The sequence below is a fragment of the Cloeon dipterum genome, chromosome 2, assembly GCF_949628265.1.
Source record: "Cloeon dipterum chromosome 2, ieCloDipt1.1, whole genome shotgun sequence".
In the NCBI taxonomy this organism is placed as follows: Eukaryota; Metazoa; Arthropoda; class Insecta; order Ephemeroptera; family Baetidae; genus Cloeon; species Cloeon dipterum.
Window position 1 is genome coordinate 8,078,309 of NC_088787.1, and position 24,309 is coordinate 8,102,617.

A 24,309-nucleotide genomic window follows, 5' to 3' on the forward strand; every position below is an offset into this window, starting at 1 on the left:
GTTTTAGTTTTTTTTTTAAGGTAAAAATTATATTTATACAAAGCGCAAATTTGGGGAGATATCTAGCGTATGCAATTTAAAAAATATGAAGCAGGTTTTATAAAAATTTTGCGGATAAATGAGTCATCCCTGTCAGTATTTTGTCCATTTTATTTAATTGTTAACATCTACTAGATTTCAGTTAGAGTTTAGACGTTTATAAACTTAATTTTGAAATTGATTTTTGATGTATCACAAATTTGGCAAAAAAGGGGAGGGAATTTAAATTGTATTTCGGCAACTGCTTCCTGAAAGTTAATAACTCATGCTCATTTTAAGTCTCATTTTGTCGTACGTTAGAAAAAAAAGTTGAAATTAAAAACCGAATGCGCAGCCCTAACTATATTTATTTAGATTTTTATTAAGGTTAATTTTGCTTTAAATTTTCAGTTTATTTTGTATTCGCTAAACGGATTAAATTTGTGGAATTTTTCATTAAATACGTTGTTTTTATTTCGGAATAACAGACTGAGAGAGTCGAGTTTTTTGTCGTTGAATGATTGCGATATTCGAGATCGGTTTCACACAGAATTTGGTTTAACATTTTTTTTATAAAATTTGGTCGTGTTCATTGATCCCTAAAGTGGATATTCTTCTCAAACTCAGATATTGTATGTTTTGAAATGATTATTGTCTTAAATTATGAAGCTTCATACTCAAATAAATGTCTCTGATTATTGCATCCTCGCGATTGGCATACCTAACTTTTAAATGTTAGATTTAATTAAATTTACTTTTTTTAATTCATAATATCAGACTTAATAAATTACCATGGGCTGGGTCGGAATTATGGAAGACCTTGACTTAAACTAAGTGAAATTAGATGCTGAAGTCTCAACGTTGACGATTTGAGAATTAAATTTAAGTTTAATAAATTATTTACTTTAATTTTTGGCGGGGTTTAAAAATTAAAAAATTGGGGAGATATTATCGTATCGGTAACCCAAACACAGATATTTAAGACAACTTTAAGACCACAAGAATTTTATAATACAATTTTAATTTGCCAATTTACTATACAGTGTTCAATTTTAAATTAAATTAAATTTGAAAAAAACACTTCTACAAATAACTAAAATCAAATGGTGTTTAACAAACAGTTAAAAAATGTTGAAATTTAATTTTAAATATTTTGTGTAGTTTTAAAACATGTATGTACATGATTTATTACTACATTCATGCAAAAATTGCTAACGCGCGGCTCTAAAATTCAGTTCCTGGCTGCATTCCTATCCATCTCAACCGCCACCTTCGCGACGCACATACGGCTGGTCGTGAAAAAACCCATCTTGTCGAGGAGACCAACCAAATTCAAGCGCTGGTCCGACGTCGACCTGTACGCCGCGGGGCCGTCGGTGTCCCTGGACAGCTACGGCGTGCCCTTGCGCAGCCCTGACATCAGTTACGGCGGCTTCCGGCCGGTGGCTCCTTCCTACGCGCCGGCCGTCGCTCCTGCCGTCGACGCCGCCTCGCCCTGGGCCTCCTTTCTGAACCCTGACGCTGGAACCTTCGACCCTTTCGCCCCCAAGCCCCTTCCCGTGGAGCCCAGTCCGGCCCCGACCGAAGCCCCTGCTCTGCCCGTGACCACCACCGCAGCGCCCACCCCTGCGACCACGAAGGCCCCGGCGGCCCTGGCGGCCGCGACCACTCCGGCCAACGCCTTGCCCACCGGAGAGCCGATCGCCGTGTCCAAAATCGCGGAGACCATCACCATCGGGCTGGCGCATCCGCTCACCCTGGACCACTTGCGCCTCCATCCATCCCAGATCGACCACGATGCCAGCCTCTATTTGAGCCAGTTGGGCATCAACGGCGCCCAGGACCCCCAGCTGTTCAACCAGCAGTGGGAATGAATTCAAAAAATAATGAATGTTGTTGTAATATTGCTATTGTATTTTTTAATGTTGAATATGACATTTTAGTCAATCCTCTCCCAAATAAAAGTATTATATATATAATGTATTTTAATAATTTTAAGGTGTTGTTTTATTTAAATAAATAAATACATTCAAACTCGGTGTTTTATGTCTCTCTTTTTTACAGACGATTTGCATTAATCAGAAAATTTAAGTCTGCTTTTAAATTCAATTGGAAATCAGCCGCTCTTATTTTAAATTTTAGAAAAGTCAAAGAATTTGTCCTCTAATTCATCAGTATAAAAAATAAAGCTTTTCCTATACGGTTGACATTTTGTATTTATTGTTTCCAAACATCAAAATAACTTTATCGTTTTAACTAAATTTAATCCTTAAAGTTTTTCGCCACAGCACCCTTTTTTATATAATATAGTAAGAGCAAACTATAGAAGAAAATAAATCAAGTTTAAATTCAATTCAAGTTGTATTTTGTAGAATTAAAATAATAAATATTAAAACGAATGATTAGCCCTTTTTTGTTGGAAAAGTAAAGTTTTTTTTTTTAAAAAAAGTAAGTTCCAAATTTATGAGAACACTCACTTAAAAGCAAACTAAAATCCCAATCTTTCAATTTAGGGCTATTTCAATGGGTGAATATTTGACTTTTTTAATTTAAATATATGTTACAAAATTATAAAAAATTGTTTATTCGCACTTGATAAAGTCACAAATAATTCAATCCGCAATTTTTCGTTAAGATTGATTATTTATTTAAATCACATTCGAAATGTTAGTAGATAGCGTATCTCCTCTTCTTAACGTGTAAAACTCAATACTCGGCACTCGTTGACCAGCATGATGTGCCCTATTTTTTCGGCGTCTCCTCTCTTTGCACGTTTTATAAATGCAGAAAACTAACGCCACGACAGCCAGCGCCAAGACTGCGATGGCGATCGCGACACTGAACCAAAAGGACATTATTATTCAGCAATCAGCTATCACTGCTTTCGCCGGGCTCTTCTGCTGAAATCAATAGAAATTCCTGGCAATTTACACATTACTAAATAAAATTTTAAATCTTATACTCACGAAAACTTCAAAATGCAGGGAGAAAAAGGCATGATTATATCATGGAGAAAATTTTTTGTAAGCGAAACAGCTGCACGAGTGAGCTCAGCATAAGGAAGTGGATGGAAATTTTGCTTCCTTGGTTCTTTATCATTGTCGGTTTTGAAATTATAAAAAATTATTTCTTGTATGAATATATACAGCTCGAGCCAATATTAGTATTACATGCGAAGTAAACAATATTCCTGGAGCTCTGGTGGGGACGCTTGCAAGTTCTTTCCATCAACGTGTTTTATGTAAAAGAGAAAATAGTTTAGCCAATTCTATAAGGAAAATTAGAAAAATAAAATGACGTGTAATTCATATATATTTTTTATTTGACATGCGTATCAGTTTGGTCTTTTATTTTTTTGTTTTCAGTATCTACAAAGATCTGTAAAATATCTGATTGGTCGAGTTCCAAGCTGTTCGTCTCTTCATTCTTCTTTTCCCGTCTATTCCTTATCATAGAATTGATCTTTTTGTGAAGGTAGCGAATTAGCAGTATGATAGCGAGCGTTAAAATTATAATGTAAAGGACCGCAAGCCATAAACGGAGCACAACACGCGTAGTGTTCACAAAATTCTCACTGAAACATGAAAAGTTTATTGTAAAAAAAAGTTTTAAAAACTGAAACACTACTTACTCCATACTGTTTAGACTAAGAAAGATTAAGAAAAATGGTAATCAACTTGTTTTCACGAATAAAAATAATTTTGTGCAGCTGCTTGAGTGATTAGAACTAAAAGAAAGCGATTTTTATATTTTTTTCCGGGAAGAAAGTTTTAAAACTCTATATTTTAAAGTTAATGGAGGGGAGCGAGTGATTGCCATGTAATCCAATAAAAAAATCGTTTATTTATTGCACGCTACAAAATTGGCTGTTCCATCCAAACCTAAAAAATAAGAATTTATTTTAAATTTTGTAATTATTGAGTTTTGATGCTGAAAAATTAACAGATTTGGCCAAAAGTAGTGGGATGAAGACAAATTTCTTGATTTTATTTAAGAGGTTTAGAACAAATAGAAAGTGGATTTTTATTTTTAATTTCCTTCCTATTTTTTTTGTATTATTTGAGGTGAGAGATTGAATTGATATAATTTCTTTGTATTCAATGTTGAGCCGTTTTTATTATTTCTGATAGTGTGATACACCCGGCAATATTGAATTAACAGCCCTCTTGCTCGGTGAGCTGCAACGCCCTGGTGAGTCCCAACTTGCTGAGGATGCCGTTGGCCGCGGCCACGATGGTCGGCTTGGGCTTGCGTTCGCGGGTGATGATCCAGGAAGTCTCTGCGCAAATTTAAATTTAATTAGTAACATTTCTAAAGGGAAATATGTGTGGTTACTCACGGCGGGACCGGGTTCCGTCGAACCTGCAGGACCAGACGACGGCGAAGTCGTTGTAGTCGGTTCCCAGCACCCAGTACGGGTTTTGCTCTGGAAATTTAAATAATTTAAATAATGATGATACAAGATTTTTAAACAAGATAGAGGAGGAAATTTTATAATTACTTAATTTTGAATGAATTTTTAAGTGTTTTTCTTACTTCCTCCGAAGTCGTCGTAGGCGATGGTCAGCTTTCCGTCGTGCTTGTCACTTGCGGGAGCAATCTGTCCAAGCCAGGTCTTCTGGACGCCCTCCCTAGTGAAGATTTTCGAAATTAAAAATGTGGAAAATTCTAAAATTTTTGTAATTCTTCCGCAAATCATTTTTGATTGGTAGTATTTAATATTTTTATGTTACAAAATGAAGTTTAAATTCCAATATCGACTAGATCAGTAGCAAAATTTCGAGACGTTTAAAAAGAAATTAATTCTCTAGAGGGAAAGAATTACAAAACCATTACTAAAATAATTATTAATTTGGAAGTTACTTTCATATCTAGATTCGCTAAAAATGCGTGATTGGCCGTAATTGGCATAAAAAGCAATGCTATTTACAAATTAATTATATGCAATCTCTTTTCAAATGTTTTTAATTATTTTTACGTCACTGTAAAATTTTAATACATTCTTTTTCTATGAAAATTGATTTGATCATTTAGAATTTAAATTAACTTATTATTTTTTAGCTACTAAAAATATTTCCCCAAATTATCTCTCACAGTTAAAGAGACAAAAAATAATATATTTAAATTTTCTAGTCCAGCGGTATGATAAAGTTTCTGAAATGGAATATAACCTATGTTGGAGATTTTGGATCACGAATATTAAATGAAAATTCTTATAACGATTATACCATGTAACGTCTCAATAAATTAATAATTTTTTCAAAAAACTCATAAAAATAATTCAATTATCAGTGTGTTTCCTTTTAAAATAAAAATTGAACTTACTCAATGGTGAACTCCTTCAGGGTGAAAGTTCCGTTGCCGTTGTCGATGTACTCGTGGGTGTCGCACTTTCCCTTCTCCAGGGGGCTGATGAACGAGTATTGGTACCAAATACCGGCATACTGCGCAGAAAATGTTCAAGGTACTAAGAAATACTGGCTGAAATGGGATAAATTTTACCTTGGACCAGTCGAAGTCATGTTCGACTTCGACGTCTGGGCAATCGCCGTGGCCGTAGAACTGGGCATTGGCGACGGCGGCCAGCGCCAAGCAAGCGAGAAGATGCTTCAGAGCCACTGAAAAATTAGAATTATTGAAAAGTTAATAGCTGTCGCAAGATGATCTGAAAGGCAAGTACTTGTCAAGATCACGCTGGGTGAAGTATGATGCTAAGTGGCAGTTCGCCCGGCTTTTTATACAGCGCAGAAACGTGCTGGAGGGGTTGGTCCAGCGCTCATTATTTTTAGCTTGCATGATACGTGTCATTTATTTGCGATAACGTTACTCTGTGTTGAAACTGCGGCCATGACTTTTGTCATTTTTCAAGGCAAATCTTAAAATATACTTAAAAAAGGGCAATTTTTTAAGTCGCGCAGTGTTAAATATAGGATTTGCTTCTTTACAGGCAAAAAATTTACAGCTTAATACAATTATTTTTATTAATAACCAGCCCGCTGGCTCGCATTATTAAGGCATTCTCAGGAGTTTCAAAGCAATGGGAGGTATTTGAGCAGTTCGGAGATCTAATACTGGCTACCCAATGTCAGAGATGGCAAAAAGTGGTTAGTTTAGTGACTCGAAATGCTCAAATTGCTCAACGGGCTGGGAGGCGCACCGGCGCCGACTCGCTACTTGCTGGTTTGCACCTTTCCAGCATGCGTGATTTGGCTTCACGGGACGAATGTCTAGCGTTTCAATGCAGTCCTCGGTGCGGAGGCAACTGGCCCTTGAGTGGGCTGGGTCCCTGTGCGGCCTGGTGCGCCCATGTCATCCGTTCGCAGCGTTATTGGGACCCGGGTTTCAGCATTCGTGCTAGTGCAGTGCGCGCCCTTCCCGCTCCTCCGGTCCTCGGACAGGGATAAAAAAGAGCAAAAAAATATATAACTCTGATCAGTATTGCGTTCATTGGGGCTATTTTTTTAATTCCAGCACTAACAATTCAACTGTTAATTCGATTAAGGAGGCAAATTTACCTGCTTGCGAAATAAACAGGGAGACAGTGTTCGTCGTTTCTTGAGTCAATTTTTGCAGAAATTTAAACAGCAACCTGAAGACATTTTAGAAAAAATTTAGACAAAGATAGGAATAATGGTATTTCGCAATAATTTTTAATACATTTTATCAGCATCTTTTTCATACTCGTGACACATGATCTTTGACAAACTGTTTGATAAGAATGATACGCACACGCAAATCAGAATTTTACTCATTTTATTAACTTGCTGCTGAGTGAATCAATTTTTCACACGATTCTAGTCAAAATGTCTTGAAGTTAAAATTCCATAATATTTCATTTAAATTGATCTGATTTTGAAATTGTGATTTAGATTAAACCAATGATATGCATTGAGTGCACTTGTGCGAAAATACTAAATGATGAAAACCCTAAAATTGACTCTCTAATCAAGATTTTGGGATGATCCTAGAGGTAGCTCGCTACCTGTTGGTATTCAGGGTTAATCAATTTTAATGCATAAAACTGCAAAACTGTTGCTATGCGCTAAATATATATTTTTGCCTCGGAAAATCATGTTTTTCACCAAATATAAAACCCAGAAATACCAATAATAATAATTTTTTATGTTTCATAGTGGCAATATAAAATTGATTAATAATTCATGTTTCTACCTTGCACCTAATATACAATAAATACTTGAATGTGGAAAGAGTTCAATAATTCGAAAAAATACACAATTTTAGCGATGCAGTGTTTTTCTTTTCGGCGAATGCTGGTTTTCGCAAGTCATTTTGATGATGCATGCAAAAATATTTTACGGAACGATTGAATTAATGGCCTTGGTGTGAGAGCAACAACATGAAGGGTCCATTTTTTATTCATTCTTGATAATATATTTGCACCCGAAAAATGCCTGAATTTGAAATTAAAAGCGTTATTTGAATAATCGAATATATACGCATTCCACTTTTTAAAACCAGAGAGGGACATTAATTAATTAATATTCAATCAGAGAAAAGGGGTGACAAATCCTATACATGAAACAATAAAATGTTCACCGTCGTAATTAATAGTTGTTATCAGTTGTCAGGGCATCAGGCACGAACATGACACGGTATGAGTTACTTATGTATATCCGGCAGCTTGAGGCTAAATATAATTTTACGTGGGTTAAAAACGCTCATGTCAAAGATTAAATATACAAGGATAAATTTATTTGGCAGTGCGCTCAAAGCTATTTTTAATTTATCATTTCATACGGAGACCTCACATTTTCCGGAAGTCACGGTCAATTTTTATCAGTAATTTATTTTTAGCCCTTTCATTCAATGGCCAAATAATCTTACTATTTTTTTTTAATTTCTATACATGTGCTCATCTCTTTTTTGCACTTTCAACGAAAATTAATAATTTTCAATGAAATTTAAAAGAGTGAAAGAGCCAGAAAAGGACATTTTCATCAGGAGTCAATAATTATTTGACGTAACAAGTTTTATTATCTGGCTGTTCTGAATATTAAAAAAAAGGATTTACGCTTTTAATTAAATCAAATTTACACAAATACCTTATAAACTTATTTTCCTGATATATTTCTCAGTTTTTTTTTTATTGAAATATAGGAGATTGTAATTAAAAATAAACACGATACCTCTTGAGTTTTGCTTTAATCAATTTATTCATTTTGCTGCGCAGTACAAAGGGTGTAATAATTTGGCTTATTATTTAGTAAAAAACATTACGATTAATTTAATTGAATTCATTTGATTCGTTGACGACCATGTACGTGACTTCCTTCTTCGGACAGTTGGCCTGGTCATTGACGACGAAATCACGCTTCAGACCATTCTCGTGCACGACCAGCATGGCTTTGGCCAGCACCAGGTCCGAAGGTGCGCGGTCACGGGTGATTATCCAGGCGTACTCTGAAAAAAAAATGTTGAATAATTCAAAAATCTTATTAAACAATTTTTAACTACTAAAAGGAGTGTTTCAGATTGATTTGTTAAGAAAAAATTATTATTTGCCTGAATAGTTTAATTTTCTAGCAGATAATCAATGATACTGATCCGTTTATTTTTTATTTTCAAGGCCAATAATGTTAACTGAATCATAAATCTATTTCCTTTTTTCCAGGAATTTCCCTGAAAGCTAAAAAATATATACAAATTTAACCTACGCCGAGAGTTTGTGCCATCACTCCTGCAGGACCAGACGACTGCATAGCTTTCGTAGTCGGTTCCAAGAATCCAGTAGTCCCTGACGGCTAGACAATTATTTCAATAATTAATTTTTGCATTGAGAGCAATAAAGTCAACCTACCTCCTCCGAAATCAGGGAAAGTGACAAAGAGTTTAGCCACTTTAAAGTCTCCTGCAGACCACGCGTAGCCGGTAGCAAACTGCCAAGCGCCAGTACTGCGATAAAATTTAATTGATAAAAAAGGGTGATGCAAAGTTTATTTAAAGAATATTCAGGTAAACTGCTGAGATTTTATGTAACGAAAATATAAAATTCAATTCAGAGGAATCCTACAAGTATGTAGCTTTAATTTAAAGAAAATTTCTATCACATAGAGAGTCACGTTGCGGGGTTATCATATTTCTTTGCTTTCTTTGCGTTTTGCACTTAGAGATGAGAGCAGGCAGACGATTTCAGAGGTCGATGATTCGAAATTATCTGCAGCTTACATATACTGTCGTGGCTATATATTTTTTTAGGCTAAGTTCAACTGATGAGGCCTGCGGCGCTAAAACAGCTGCTGTTCAGTACGAGAGCGTGTGACATACTTTTTACAATTTTTTTAGCCTTCCATTTCAAAACAAATTTTGATGTGTTGTAATGATTTAAAATAAGAATAAACATCGTAGAGTACTTAGCATAAGGAGGGGAAGCTTTAAAATAGAATGTCCCTAAAATTTGACAGCAAAAAGAGCAAATATTCGCTATTATCACCCCCTCAATCTTGTGATTGGATCATAATCAATTTTCCTTAATCAAATAACTCACTGGATGTTTATAGACGACTCATGGACGCCCATTGTAATGTTTTTGTTGTCGCTGTAGTCGGAAAAAGCGCAGCGGCCCTGCTCGTAGATGTTCACGTAGGTCGAGTACTGATACCAGCGTCCGTAGTACTTAAAAATGCATCAGAAATAAGCTTAAAAATTCCCAAATAAATGTGACTCACCTTTTTCATGTCGAAATTGGTCATGACCTCGACGTCAGGGCACTGGCCAGGTTCGATGGATTGGCCGGCCACGGCCGCAAAGCACAGGGCGAAGATCGCCCCTCGAAGAACCACTGGTTTTTTATTTAATAATTATATTATTAATGATTTATCATTATAACAAACATTTACTTACTTGTTACTTGCGGATCTTAACGCAGACGCAGCTTTCTGTTCGGTGGATGCAGACGTTGTCAATAACGTTTTGTCAGAGGTCAAGCAAGGCAGCGCCCGTTGACTCACAGATAACAGCAGCACGCCGTGATTATCGGCACGCCACCGCGTGAGCAATTTAAAAATAAAGTCTTATTCGAATTCGATTTAAGCCGAGGTCAAGATTGTCATATCAATTTTCCAGTTCTTCCAGATCATTTATTAAGCATATTTTATTAAAATGAAGCCATTTTCCTGTCTTGAAGAGAAGAGTCGGAAAAGTACGTGTCAATTTTTTTAACAAAAAATTAATGCTCTAAAAATTGGTTAATTTTGCTGTTTGAATTTTATAGAAAATTGACTCCAAAATTAGCATCCTAATTCGCTCTGTCTCGTCCCTCATTATTTATTTACCTCACAATTCGCACTCCGTGGATAGATCTTTACGAGAGGAACCTAGATCAAAAGTGAAAATCATTGATAGTAAAAATAATTTATTTTTTTAACCTCTGCTCAACACAATCCCGTGGGCTATGAGCTTACTGAGTCCCAATAACACCGCTGAGCGGATAATATGTATATTGGGCCCGAGTGGCCCATCTTTTTCGCCTCCCGAACCAAGGTTTTTCATTGAAACAACAGACATTAATTTGTCGATAAAGCTGCTGGGAAGGTGCGAAAATCAGCAAGTGGAGAGTCGGCGCCGATGCGCCTCCCAGCCTTTGGAGCTATTTGAGCATTTCAAGTCACTAAATTCACTTTAATTTTTTTAAGAAATTTGGAAAAATTTAGAAAGGAAGGGCATTTTGGTATTAAAATTGTTTAAACTGACCAGAAAAATTATATATTCATAAGCTCATCTGCTAAATCAATGCATTAAATTTACCAAAGATTGAGATAGTAAATTTTACTATTTAACCTTTTTGGCAATAAAATATGGAGACATATTAATTTTTATTAATCAAACATTGTCGATAACAAAGGGCACAGATAAAATTCAGTTTTAGACATATGATGAATGTTTCATATGACTAACCGGTGATTTTTTTAGCAATGGTTCCGCCTATGAAATTAGAAGCACAGTTGAGTTTTTGGTTCCTGATCTTTTATTGACTATACATAGGTGGGGATTTTGGTTAAAAATATTAAATTTAGCACAACTGATTACAGATCGAAATAGCGTAATATGTGTGACTCAATAATTTCTGTCTCAAGCAGTTAGGTTGAACAGCAAAATTTTAAAATAGGATAGATAGCGTTTGCCAGGGAATTCGTGCAAATTAAATTTTTATTACGAAAATTTTCAATTTCACATTTTTATACTTAAGAAATATATTAAAATAAAATTCTAATTGTGAACATTGCCACAAAAAATCATAAAAATTATGAAAATATGTGATTAAAATGTCATAAGCCAAAATATTGAAATATTTTCCTTCGGTTAAAATCCCTTGTTTGGAGGTGGAAGTGCTGGAATAGTGATCTTGGAAGGAATCTCATATTCGTCATTATTTACAGCGGAAGGGGTCTGTTTAGGAGCAGACGGAGGCTGTTGGTGGTTGATGGACACGTAGGCGGGCTTCCTCATGATGCTGTTTTCCCTTTTCAACTCGCACTTGACAGTTGCGAAGGATACTGCAGGCGCGGCGACTTGTTTCTTGTTCCGCAGCTTGATGTATTTGGCAACCAAAACGCTGAAGAGGACCGCGTCGTAGGTCGCGGCCACGAAGGTGATGATGGCGCCTTTCGGAAGATAGGTCTTTTCGGCTTTGTGCTGCGACATTTTTCAAATTTGAAACGCGACGAGTCTTTAAAAAAGGTCGAAAATGGAATACCATTTCTGTCATCATCGAATGGTTGAGCATCCTCAGGCGCTCGCTTTCCAGCTCATCCTTGATTGGAGGTGGACAAATTGGCTCGCCATCTAATTTTTTTACAACATTATTAGGGTTGGGGATTTGCGTGTTAGATTTAATATGCATTAAAGAGGAGGTAATTAAATTGCATTAGGAAGTTTTTCCTGGCAGATTTAGTTTTTTTTTTTTGCTGAATCCATCAGTAGGGCTGTGAATTTTAGACGAACGACTTATCTTTTCCGAGCTTCCGCGATCCTCATTGGACGATCTAATGAACACGAATCATGCAACACTTAAAATAGTCTAAAACCGTCTTAAATCGGCCTTAAAGGCAAAAACGCTAAGAAAACTGTGTACGAATAAGAAAATTAGCAGAATAAGAAAATTAGGCGAGCGAGGTGAAAGGTTACAGCGAGTGAGTCGGGAGAGGAAAAACGCAGCGGGCAAATCGGAAGGGTAAATATGGCGCCCACTGCATGCGCGCTGAACTCCACTTCCAAAAACGTTTTTAATTTTGGAATGAAATGCTGTAGCAATGGAGGCGCGGTTAGAGTTTATTTCAGCGCATCGAACGCGGCTTGCTCTTCCTCGCCCCAGTTAAACTCTACTCCCTATTGCGTCAGATCAAACAAGCCATCCCCTCAGAGGTGCAATTAATCAAAATTGGATTTTTTTTCTTTCAGAAAATGTGCCACTAGCCATTATTAAACGAAAAACGTGTAAATTTGGCTCAGAGACCATCTAAAATCTTGTATTTTGTGAAATCTTTAATGTTTTATCGAACTCTCTTTAATTAATCAATTAACCTCAACGAAATTTACATGATTTTAGAAACGTGATTTTAATTTCCAAAAGAAGGTTGGGATTGCACGAGTCTTGACCCAACAGTAACAGACACCACTTCTTTCTCTTTTCAAAAATTGGCAGGATTATGAAATAAATGTCAAACTCCTCTCTCTAGAACCATAAAAATATGAAATTTCGCATTTTTTTAGCTCTAAATATAGCTAGAGATTATTTGTCACTGGCTAAGAAGTCTTGATATTGAAGTGACTTGCATTCATTTAGAGTAAATAAAATTCAGACAGAAAAATAGTCAATGCTCTAACCCTATAAAAGAATTAATTTTGTAAAAAATTAAATTGGAGTCGAGGTTTTCTTACTGGTAGGGTCGAAGAGGTCAAAGTGATGGCGTTGGCCAAAATAGGTGCCCTCCAGAGTAATAGCCTTGTTGAGCGATTGGCAGAAACAATCAGTGGAATGCTTTCCTTCTTGCACACCCATTTGTATTTTTAAGCACCCATTCTCCGGCAAGGGGCAGTTTTCCAAGCCTGCAGAAGTAAAATGAATTAACTCGCAAACAATTTACCGTGCATTTTGCAAACCTAAATTGGCCGTTACAAACGAAAGCACGAGGACAACGCTGAGAGCATGCATTGTTGTTGGCACTGGACTAGAAACTTCGAAAATCGCAAATTCCGTGCTGTTCACTTGCTATATAGTGATTGGTTTGTCAAGATAATGTTTATTTCTGTCAATGCTACGCAATTCCAAAGAGGAAAAAATTTTAGGCGGAAGAAACAGAAAATTCAACCAATTTGCATATCCTGCCTTTTGCATATCCAGTTTTCGCATCCTGTCGTGAGTCAGAATTAAACAAAATCAACGTCTCTCCGACGAAGCAAAACTTTATTTTTAAGATCGACATAATAAACTGAATTATCGCGCAGTCCTAAAATTCGTAGTCTGAGACGACGATGAACAGTTTTGCAAGGACGGTGCCGCTGAAGGAGCCGTTGTGCAGAATTTCCATGGTCAAGTGCAGCTCGATCTGCTGTGGTCCCTTTATCGGCCGCACCAGGGAAATTATTGCCTGCGACAGAATAATATTATATCATGAGTCATCAATAATCCAAAATAATAAACTTTTGTTCTTACAAAATTAATTAACAAATAATATTCTAGTTTACATCTCAAATTTAATAACACTTAAAACATATTTTACAATAAAAAATAATGAGTTCAAATAATAATTGTTTAGGTTTTCAGCAGGATTAATAAAAAATATGACAGTTAAAGATATTTTATGAAAATGAAAATTTTTAAATATTTAGAACTCTAAATGCTAACTACAATTATGACGAAAACTCTAAATATTAACAAAGTCAACCCTTATCTTTAAATTGTATGGCAATAAATCATTATTACGAAATATGCTATGTTTGTAGGTGCTTTTTCCTTATTTAGACTTCTTCAGTTTAATTAATTACCTGGTTGTGGCTTTGTCTGCGGATGCGGAAGAACTCCTTTTCCACTGCGGGCACGTGGGGCGGCGCCCTGGCGCTGACCATCTTCAGGTCGAACCGGACGGCCGTGCTCTGCCACATGGGGCCGCGCATGGTGAACAGGTCGAGGTAGCCGACGGGCGGGATGGCGATGTTGGAGACGAACGTCATGTAGTTGTTCGAGATGGTCTGCGGCTCCTTCATGCACTCCAAGTCGTCCTTGTGGCAGTACAGACTGTTCTTCTTGCACCGACTGGAATTAAATTATTTTTCAGAATATTTAGCTGAATATCAATGGCGTTTAATTTTTTATCAGAAATCTATTAATCTAATAACACTGATTTTGATGCAACTGGTAATTTTCTTAAAAAAATAAAATTAAAATAGAAAAACAATCGGTTGTCTCTTTTAAAATGACGCGATGTGACGGGTCTGAGGACAAAATTCACATGAATCCAAGCAAACTCAACAAGATTTACACCAAAAATTAATCTTTAATCTCAAAATTAAGGTGTGCTTTGGGCTCCTCTTGCCAAGGCCAATCGAACTAGCTCTAAATATTCTGAGTAAAGGTCAAATTTAATGACAAAAATGTTAGTTTTCGTTTTTAATTTTGGAATGGTGTTCAAGAATATGGAATTTTGAAAATGTTCTTTGAAGTTGTCCCACAACATGTGCAATCTTATGTGAAAATTTTGGAGTGCTCCTCGTCTGCTAGAAAAAAACTAGTTAGATTTTTTTTCTTGTTCATTTTTTCCCAATTTGTAAACTCCAAATCTCTGGTTCTAACCATCGGAATTGCAAAAACTGAGCACCATTAGACCCGGCTAAACCTCCCCGGACTAGTTGAAGGGCTTAGGGGGTGCTCATTATCCACCCTTTCCAACTCCCTCCTGCTACAATTTTAAAAGCAAAAATGTACTACTTAAAGAGAGCATTTAAGCTTGCTCAGGGCTTTGAAATATTTTAAATTACCAAAAACTCGCTCTAAATTGACATCCTATAATTTTATTCAAAATTAAATCCGTGCATGTACTTATATAAATTTAATGCAAAAAAATCCAGGGCTATTTAAGTTTTTACTTTTTGGAATGTAGCAGTTTGGGGATAGAAGGGATGGGTTTAAACCAGAGCAATAAAAATAAGTAATAAATATAGTGCATAAATCGAACACGGAGTTTCTGTCCAATTAATTTCCACTATTGAGGAAAGTTTTGTTAAAAGTTATTTGATCCTTACTTTTTGTGTTCCGTCTCTCTGGAATAGCCTGACGGACAGTAGACGGAGTTGCACTGGTGGCCGCCTCTCGTGTTCAAACATACTTGGTCTGAACGACAGATTCCCGTGTTGCTTGCGCATTCATCAATATCTGAGAGTAAAAATTAAAAATTAGACAGATTAATTAAAAAACTTCATAAAGCATTGGCAGATTTCCAACTAATTAAATCAATTTCCTTGAATTTTCCAAAGTTCTTATTCTGTTTTGTATAAACTGACTGGAATATTAACCTATGCAAGTTCTATCATCAGAACCAAGCCTGTAGCCCTCAGGGCAGCGACAGGTGTAGCTTCCAGGCGTGTTCTGACAAATGCCGACGCACAAATTCCTGTCCTTAAACTGCTCACACTCGTCAATGTCGTAGCATGATCTAGAAATAGTTAAAAAAAATTACTCCAATTTTTATGTTACTAAAAAATAATAATGTTGAGAACCTTCCGTCTGGCTGCAGCACGTAACCGGAGTTGCAAGAGCAGCGGTACGAGCCCCAGGTGTTGAAGCAGTTGTGTTGGCACAATCCAGGGCCCATGTCGCACTCGTTTATGTCTACCAACAAAAGGTTTCAATTTAGCTTAAAATATTTTTTACGAATAGATTAATATTTTTTAGAGATTATGTAATTAGACTAAATGAACTACTTTTCTAAACATTGTTGACATGCCCATGCCCATTCCAAAAAATAAAAAAATATGCCAATTGAAGAAAATCAATAAAGTGTATTAACAAATTTTGTAAATAAGTAAAATAATTTAAAATTTTTAAATTAAATTTACTAATTTTTTAAAGCCTTATTTCCAGATTTATTGTGCGAATCATTAAATATTTTAAACAAAACTATTTTATTTAAAGTGATTGCAAAAATTTCAGTTTAACTCTTACCAACACAGACTTTGTCATCGTTTTCATTCTTGAATCCTTCCTTGCAGTTGCACCTGTAGCTTCCCTGCAGATTCTGGCACACGGAGTTGCTGGCGCACAGCTGCCGATTGTTCTATGATAAATTAATATGTCTATTTAAGATCCGAACGTTTCAATAATTAGTAAATGCGGGTTACCCCAAACGAGGTGCACTCATCGATATCGATGCACTCTTTAGTGACCTGGTTCACCAGGTAGCCCTGCGGACACTGGCACGAGTACGAGCCTATTCTGTTGAAGCACTGCTGGCCCCGTGAGCACGAATGCGTCCCTCGCGTGCACTCGTCAACGTCTGGAAATAAAAATGACATAAATCGCTTTGAAAATTGGAAACAATTTTGATTTAAATACCCTTGAAGTGCCTCTAGATTTAAAAATCACGTTGACATGTGACAAAATTTTTTGTCAGATTTTTTTAATGATTTATAATTTTTTTTAATGATTTGCCCAGAAATTAATTAAAAAAATTAATTATTTCTCAAACAGATATAGGTAAAATTATTGAATTTATTCAAATTTATTAAGCATTAAAAAAGGAAACTTTTTCAAGGTACGAACCGACACACTGAGTTCCCTGCGGATTCATTTCAAAGCCGTGTCCACAGTCCAATTTGCGCGAACAGTAGTACGATCCCGGAGTATTGACGCATTTCTCATTTTCCCTGCATGGATTGCTCAAGCATTCGTTCAAATCTGCAATGAAAACAATTTAAATTCAAATTAATCACAAATAAAATATAATTTACCTGTGCAGACTCCTGTGGGACTGGATTCAAAGCCAGTTTGGCACACCTGGTCAACACACTCGCCCGCGAGGTTGAGCACTTTCCTACCCTCGCAGGTTTTCAACACGCAACGGAACGATCCAGGCGTGTTTTTGCACTGGTATCGCGAACCAAGCCTTGCACAGTTGTTGCTCTTCAACAAACACTCGTTGTCATCTAAAATTTTATATGATATAAGTTTATGCTATTATTTTTATTAATCGAGAGAATTGAGAAAAATATATTTTATTTGAGAATTTTAAATTACTATAATATATTGCAGCGGGGACCAGATTCGTGCGACGCGCAGATATGGCGTCCGATGGGTTATGGCGCGAAAAAACGGCCACGTGAAAATGCGCGAAAAGAACCAAGTTTTGGTCAATATTGTGACATAATTTGCTCTACTTGTACTAATTGAGTCTTTTGGATCGTAAAAACAAACTCTTGACACTCGTACGGCAATCCAAAGAGGGCTTCTTGTTTCCCACATTCAGACGCCATCTTGAATCTGCGCAGTGTGAACCAAATTTATCGCACATGTGGACCCCGCTAATATATTGTACATAATGTTTAATCTTGTTTTATTCTGGGTGATTTTAATTTTTAAATTTACCTAGTGTACAACAATAAATTTTAATTCAGCTTTTTAATACCTTCACACTCTCCAGTTTGTGCGTTGAGAGTGTATCCAGTTCCGCAGCTGGTTAATCTGAAGCACTTGTACGATCCGATCGTGTTGTCGCACCGCTGGCCCACCGTGCAGTCGTGCAATTCCAGGTGGCACTCGTTGATGTCTGCAATATGTAATTTAGTCTCAATTTCTCACCCTTTTTACTCTTTAAAATGACTTGCCCACGCATGCCAGCGTGTTGGGATCCTTCTCGAAACCTCTTTTGCACACGCAACGGTAGCTGCCCATGTTGTTGAAGCAGTTCTGCGAGCTGTCACAAACTGGAATTCTGCTTTCCACACACTCGTCAATGTCTGAAAATTAATAAAAAATAATTTAAATGAAAGAATAATTGCTATTTTCTGTTTTACCGACGCATCTTCCAGAGTTTGATTCGAATTTGAAACCAGCTTGGCAGTCTTGAAAAATAGGAGCGGTCACTGTCGTCGTGGTCGTCCTCGTTGGGGCCGGGGTCGGGGCCCACGAGAAGGGCCTTTGGGTCCGCTTGGCGGTGCAGTTGAAGCCCCCGTAGGTGTTTCGGCACGACTCCATGACAGGGTCGCAGTCGTCCAGACCAAGGGCACATTCGTCCACGTCTGATCAAACGGAGAGGAAAATGTTAAGACTTAATATTTTAAATTAAAATTTATTTAAACGAAATTTGAGAACCCAATGGTATTGGTAATTAATTTTATCTATTTTTAACCACTTCTATTGTTTTAGAGAGTTTATAAATAATATTTTTTGTTGAATATATGAAAGTATAAAGCAGTAGCCTCTATAAAAATGCAAAGAATTTTCCCAAAATATTAATAACGGTCAATAAATATTTTATAGATAAAAAATTATATCTAGAATTTTTTTAAAAGTAGAATAATAATTTTTTAATTTTCCCACATGTACCTATGCATGTGCTGATGGTTTCGTTAAACACAAATCCCTGAGAGCACTTTTCCCCGTTGATGGGGATGCACTCGTAGGCGCCGTCCGTGTTCACGCACGTCTCGATCTCCTCCTGGCAGCTGTGGATTTTCTCGGCACACTCGTCAACGTCTGAACGAAACCAATTGTCTTAGTCCAATCCGAATTTTAATTGGAAAATATTTATTTTGTACCCAAGCATTGCTGAAGGGTGGTGCTGTACTTGAAACCTGCTGGACACCTCCACGAGGCCTGTTTGTGGCAGATGAAACTGCCCATTGTGTTTAGACACTTGAGATTCTGCTCTCTGCAGTCGTCTAGGCCCTCGAGACACTCATTGACGTCTAATAATTTTAGAATATATATTAATTAAAATTGAATTTTAATATTTTAACAAAAATATTTAAATATATTCGTAAAAGTACATTCAGATTTTCAATTTTAAATTATCAAGAGATATTATCACATTCCAAAAAAAATCTTAAGCATATTTTTACTCTTCTTAATTTTTTCTTTGGAGCATCTATTTAATAAAAACCAAATCTGACCCAGACAATTTCGGGAGAAAGCAATTGTCTTAATTCTAAATTTTTTATTTTAATTTAAACTCGATAAAATCAATAAATAAATTTTACATCGCTCTGTGTAAAATTTAAATTAGGCTGGAAGAAGTTAATTTGCTTGTTTTACCTTCACATTCCTTGGTTTCTGGATTGATTTGAAGCCCTGGAGCGCACTGCTTTTCCTTCGAAACGTTTTCGCAGAAGAACGAGCCCACCGTGTTCATGCAAGTCGTGTTTCGCGGGCAGATTTTCTTGTTTGCAATACACTCGTCGAGATCTGCACAACATGACAGATTAAATTATAAATCTCTGAATTTTTAATCGCACTTACCGTCGCAGAGGAAAGTGGTTGGACTCAGGGCGTACCCCTCTGGACACTTTGATTCAGGCACCTTACCACCTGTTTCTTCCTGAGATAAGTCATCTCCTGATTTTTAAATCAAAATATTCAATTAAATTATTAAAAATGTTGAAAACAAGCAAAATGAAGGTGGCAAAAATTTAGTTGAGCCTAGAAACTAAAAATAAAAGGAAAATTTACATATTTCTTGTAGCTTTCCAATAGAAAACTTATGAATAAAGAAAAAAAGAAAACTTCTATTTATAACGATACGTCTCTGAAAGTGAAATCTAAAATTATTACATATTTTACGTTCGCCTGCAAGCATGACTTACCGTTTCCCGGTGAGCTCTGGAGCGTTCCCGGTTGCATAATCGAGCCGTCAGGCGTCAAACAGACGAACGAGCCGGCTTCGTTGCGGCACTCCATGCCGGCCAGTTTGCACGCGTTGCTGTCGGACGCGCATTCGTCGATGTCTGCAACAGCAAGTTTAAACGATGGTCTGATATTTTCAGTAAAATAAAAAATATTGTTTAATGGAATGAAGGTGGCCTAATTATCTGTATTAAGTAAGCCAATTTAAAATATATAAGTTGGATGGAGATGGTAAGAGTTAAAATGAATTAATATACAAAAACATGAGAATAAATCAAATGTTTCCTCATTTTAGTCTATATAGAACAAATCAGAGATATATTTATAATTAATTTTTAACAAGAAATATGTGTTTGCTAACTTCTCACTAAATAATAGACATCTATAGATAATTAAAAAGTGAAAGTGTTACAATTTAAATAATCCAGTAATCAAATTCTTGGCAAAAAATAGTGAAATTAATCAGCCCAGTGTGAAACAGGGTTTATTTTTTTGATTTAAAATTTCACCATTGCAGTTTTTCTTATCCGCAGCGAGGGTGTAGCCTGACTGGCACGAGCATTCGATAGCTATGCCAGTGTCCACGCACTTCTGGCTGCAGGGGTTGTTTGACCGGCACCTATATTTAATTTTAAAATTAAAACCTTCTAATTAAAGAAGACAAGTCCCAAACCGATCGTTTTCTGGCAGCAAAATGCACGATTTTCCGTCTGTGTCTAATGTAAAACCCGTTCGGCACTCGCACTCATACGACCCTCTTGTCGGAATGCAAATGTGCTGGCACAACTGTCCCGGGAATTGATCACAAAAATCTGGGGAAAAAATAAATTATATTTCAAAATCGTTGAAAATTCTTTAGAAAATTGAAATGTAGTTAATTTTAGCTTCAATTACTGTCGGCCTCTTCGCTGTCGCTGCCGAGGTCATTCAGTCCAATGCCAATTTTCTGAATGGGCTGCGTCAGGGTGGGTGCCGACGCCAGCCTGCCCGTGTAGGGTTGGCTCGAGCAGCACGTCATGTAGGCCACGTTCCACGGCGGACCGAAAAGGAACTCGTGATTTGCGCACGCCAGGGTCATTGACGAGACAATCAGGCCCAATCTGCACGCACTGCAGCAGTCCTAAAAATGTTATTAAATTTTTTAAACTAAAAATTTTATTAAACGTAGATATGGGTGCAACTCTAAATACTTACAATTTCTTAAAAACCTTTTTATAATTAATTTAATTTTTTATTTTAAATTTGTGAAATAAAAAGTAAATATACTACTGAAATTATTTGAAATTAACTGTAAATGTTGAAGCTTAAGACAGATTTTAATATAATTATTTGCAGTCCATCATGAGGACTGCGGAATATTTTAACATTTGCTTTTGCTATCTAGCTGTCAATCTTAAATAACCTAAATAAGAGGCATATTTCATAATTGAAAATCAGGTAAATAAACAAAACCTTTCTGTATCGCGTTGAAACCCCTGGGAGACCTACGCAGTCCTGGCCGTCCCTGGCGTCCTGTTGTCCCAGACTGCACTGTTTTGCCCTTAAATGAAACAAGCAAATAATTTTTCAGCAGGGTTGAAAATTAATGTCAAAATAAAGCTTTAATTTTAATTGCAAGGGGACTTAAGGAGTCAAAACTAGACCAGTATTATTTACAGTTTTAAGATGTTAAATAGAAAATTAACTCACAAAAATATTATAAATTAAATTATGATGTTTTTATTGCATTTAACAAACAAAATGTCATTGGTCGGAGGAAAAAATTGGCACGAGATCTTTGGAAATCAATAATATTTTTACCAAAAATAAAGGATAAAATCACTGACTCCAGCTAGAAATTTTCTTATTTAAAAAGAATTGACAAAAACTTGTACTGCAAGATAATTTTACAGAAAACAATTAAAAAATCATTTTTTTTGTGATAGAAATTTAATTTCTGTTCCTTTATTGGGGAATTGAGCTTGAAAATAGTAAAATAATTCCATTGCGTTGCATTTGATTTTTTTCTCTGGCGAACCTTTCTGCCTCGACGCAGCAAATTTCGATGGCAGTGAGACACATGCTGAGGTGCTCTGACGGCACATCCCTGGGCGTGGAAATACTGGAGCAGCTCTCCTCCTTGCGTCCCAAATTGCAGCAGTGCTTCAACGTCGCGTCTAAATCGCCAACTTTGAGAGAAAGAGAGAGAAAAAATATGAAACGAAGAAGGAAATAATATTCCCTGGTGAACGCGAGCGAAGGGAAGGAAGCGGATTGTTATTGTTTCTCCGAAGACACTGGCCGATAAGCACCCTCTCCTCGGTCTCGGAGGTGATAAACCTGCGCTGCAGCCAGCTCTGTGTGCTGTTTTTTTAGTAAACAATACATACAAAAGCCGTCCAAACACACATCAGATACCGAGCAGCACTGTTTCAACGCCAAGATAGGGAGGAAGTAGTGCATTACATAGAATTCCCTGTTTGTTCTGCTGGATAAACAGCTTTTTTCCTAAATTATTTTACGCGCAGACAGTGTATGGACCGGTCACTTAATTGTGTTGTTGTGCACAAATTTCGGGCGGCGCGCGGCAATTATTGTAGATTAACGAACGCCGTCTGCGCCGAGTGAATTGGAGACAAAGCAAGCGGTGACGTCAAGGGTTAACAGAGGTGCAAGGATAAATTTCAAACGCGCAGCTAGCTTTGTTAGACACGAGGAACTCAAACGCGTAATAATTCATGATTTGAATGGGATTCTGATCAATTTTCTGCTGGAAAGAACGGCAATACACATGGACAGTCAAATTTAAAAAAAAAAATAATGGCAAATAATATTCAGTGAATTAATTCAGGAATTCTAATTTACTATGAATGAATTTAATTTTAAAATTTATTTTCCTACATTCTAATTTAATTCCTAATAAGCAATATAAATTAAAATTCAAGCAAAAATTAAATAATTCAACCCTGAGAAAAAAATCACCACAGAGCAACCAAATCCTAAAGCCATTTAAATTTTTTAGATTTAATTAGAATAAATCCTGTAATCCTTAAAATAAAAATTAATATATCAAAAGACTTAGAGTTTTAGTCAATGTTACTTCGTAAAAAACTAAATTGCCAGACAAGAGATTGTTTTTATAAAATAACCGCATGGCAATTTTCCCACCCATTAATGCGCAGGAAAAGGAACTGCACGCTTAAAATGCAACCCGATCGGCCTGTTTGGTTACTTTGATAGCAATCGCTTTTGACAATTTGACAAATTACCTGCTGCACTGGCGAGTCGCAGGGAAAACGCGAGCACCAACGAGACGATCGACGGATGCAGCATCTCGCCGAGAATGAATGAATGGACCACTATAAGGAGGAAGAAAACACACACACACACTCCACACCCCAGCAGTGGAGGGGGAATAATGACTGTCTCAGTCGGCTCCTTGTAAAACACTCCCACGCACAAATTTTTTAACAAAATATGCAGCAGAATTGTAGAGAACTTTCATTAATGCTGAAAAACCATCACGGAATATTTAATTAAACTGCTCTAACTGGAAAATGATTGTTTTTTTTGTCAAATTTTAAACACTATAAAATTAAGTAATTGTTTAACTAATTTTTGGTGCATATAGTTTAATATAAACGGCTTTAGTTTCATTTATAAAATTATTTACAAAATTGTCACAAATATTTATAGAATAGCAATTTTGTTTGAACATTTTTTTAAATTTTAGGATTAAAAGCGATTTTAATGTATCTCATTCTTCGTTTGTAATATATATTAGTTTGGTAGTTTTTACTACTTTAAATATTAAATTAAAAGGAGGCAAATGTTTTTACTAGAGTAATCTAAATGTATTTCAAACAACATAGCTGTTATTCCTTTAACCATCTTTTAACTATTGAAACTAAATCAAAAGAATTACTATTACTTGTGAGTGAAACTAAAATGAATATAATTAAAAATAGACAAATAATAATTATTAAGCCTGACGAAGTGAATCTTTAACATAACATCAGAGAAGGAAAATACCGATGTCAAGGTAAAAAAGAAAACCCAAAGCCAAAAAACAAGGCGTGAAACCAGCGGGCTCCAACGACAAAACTGCAAAAACTAAAACTGGCGCTGACTCAGGTGGACCCAACAAAAATGGATCTGGAGCGAAATCTGCTCATGTTAAACAAAAAATTCTACGAAGATGTAAAAAAAAACAAGGGTATCAAGCAAGACAAACCAAATTCCAACTATTGCAATTATTGTACCAAGATGTCATTAGGAAAATCATTTTTTCCTACAAATTTCAATTTCCTAAATCAGAACACTCAATTGCATACAAAAACTACTATTTTAAATTCGTCATTTTATTTATACTGAATTCTGTGAATTCTAAATAAAATTAAAAACATTCAAAAGGTATGAAAAATACAAAATAAATTTTCTAAAAAAATGCAGAAGTGCGC

The 24,309-nt window shown here is 36.2% G+C and overlaps 3 protein-coding genes and 1 long non-coding RNA gene across 4 annotated transcripts; all 4 read right to left on the reverse strand.

Annotated features, from left to right (window-relative positions):
- Positions 1 to 2,583: 2,583 nt before the first annotated feature.
- LOC135937679 (uncharacterized) lies at positions 2,584 to 3,117 on the reverse strand. The gene is made up of 2 exons (XR_010574518.1): positions 2,985 to 3,117; positions 2,584 to 2,937 (listed from the first exon to the last, which is right to left on the reverse strand). It is a non-coding gene; the product is annotated as an uncharacterized LOC135937679 (long non-coding RNA).
- Positions 3,118 to 4,104: 987 nt separating this feature from the next.
- LOC135937454 (uncharacterized) lies at positions 4,105 to 10,005 on the reverse strand. The gene is made up of 12 exons (XM_065480605.1): positions 9,880 to 10,005; positions 9,705 to 9,817; positions 9,524 to 9,651; positions 8,837 to 8,931; positions 8,694 to 8,780; positions 8,270 to 8,439; positions 5,699 to 5,729; positions 5,521 to 5,636; positions 5,344 to 5,462; positions 4,555 to 4,649; positions 4,358 to 4,444; positions 4,105 to 4,297 (listed from the first exon to the last, which is right to left on the reverse strand). Coding segments are annotated over exons 1-12 (1,167 nt in total). The 5' UTR covers positions 9,881 to 10,005; the 3' UTR covers positions 4,105 to 4,172.
- Positions 10,006 to 10,979: 974 nt separating this feature from the next.
- Positions 10,980 to 13,268, reverse strand: LOC135936230 (uncharacterized). Its single transcript, XM_065478972.1, has 4 exons — positions 13,138 to 13,268; positions 12,916 to 13,083; positions 11,732 to 11,820; positions 10,980 to 11,670 (listed from the first exon to the last, which is right to left on the reverse strand). The coding sequence occupies exons 1-4, from the start codon at positions 13,187 to 13,189 to the stop codon at positions 11,338 to 11,340; spliced, it is 642 nt and encodes a 213-aa protein (XP_065335044.1). The 5' UTR covers positions 13,190 to 13,268; the 3' UTR covers positions 10,980 to 11,337.
- Positions 13,269 to 13,420: 152 nt separating this feature from the next.
- LOC135935375 (fibrillin-2) lies at positions 13,421 to 23,221 on the reverse strand. Its single transcript, XM_065477645.1, has 23 exons — positions 23,119 to 23,221; positions 21,888 to 22,038; positions 21,323 to 21,410; positions 20,765 to 20,990; positions 20,544 to 20,682; positions 20,380 to 20,489; positions 19,831 to 19,971; positions 19,487 to 19,582; positions 19,283 to 19,432; positions 18,787 to 18,936; positions 18,575 to 18,724; positions 18,043 to 18,267; positions 17,854 to 17,985; positions 17,655 to 17,795; positions 16,981 to 17,175; positions 16,793 to 16,927; positions 16,372 to 16,526; positions 16,196 to 16,307; positions 15,751 to 15,862; positions 15,547 to 15,686; positions 15,277 to 15,406; positions 14,023 to 14,290; positions 13,421 to 13,625 (listed from the first exon to the last, which is right to left on the reverse strand). The coding sequence occupies exons 1-23, from the start codon at positions 23,180 to 23,182 to the stop codon at positions 13,485 to 13,487; spliced, it is 3,351 nt and encodes a 1,116-aa protein (XP_065333717.1). The 5' UTR covers positions 23,183 to 23,221; the 3' UTR covers positions 13,421 to 13,484.
- Positions 23,222 to 24,309: the final 1,088 nt, after the last annotated feature.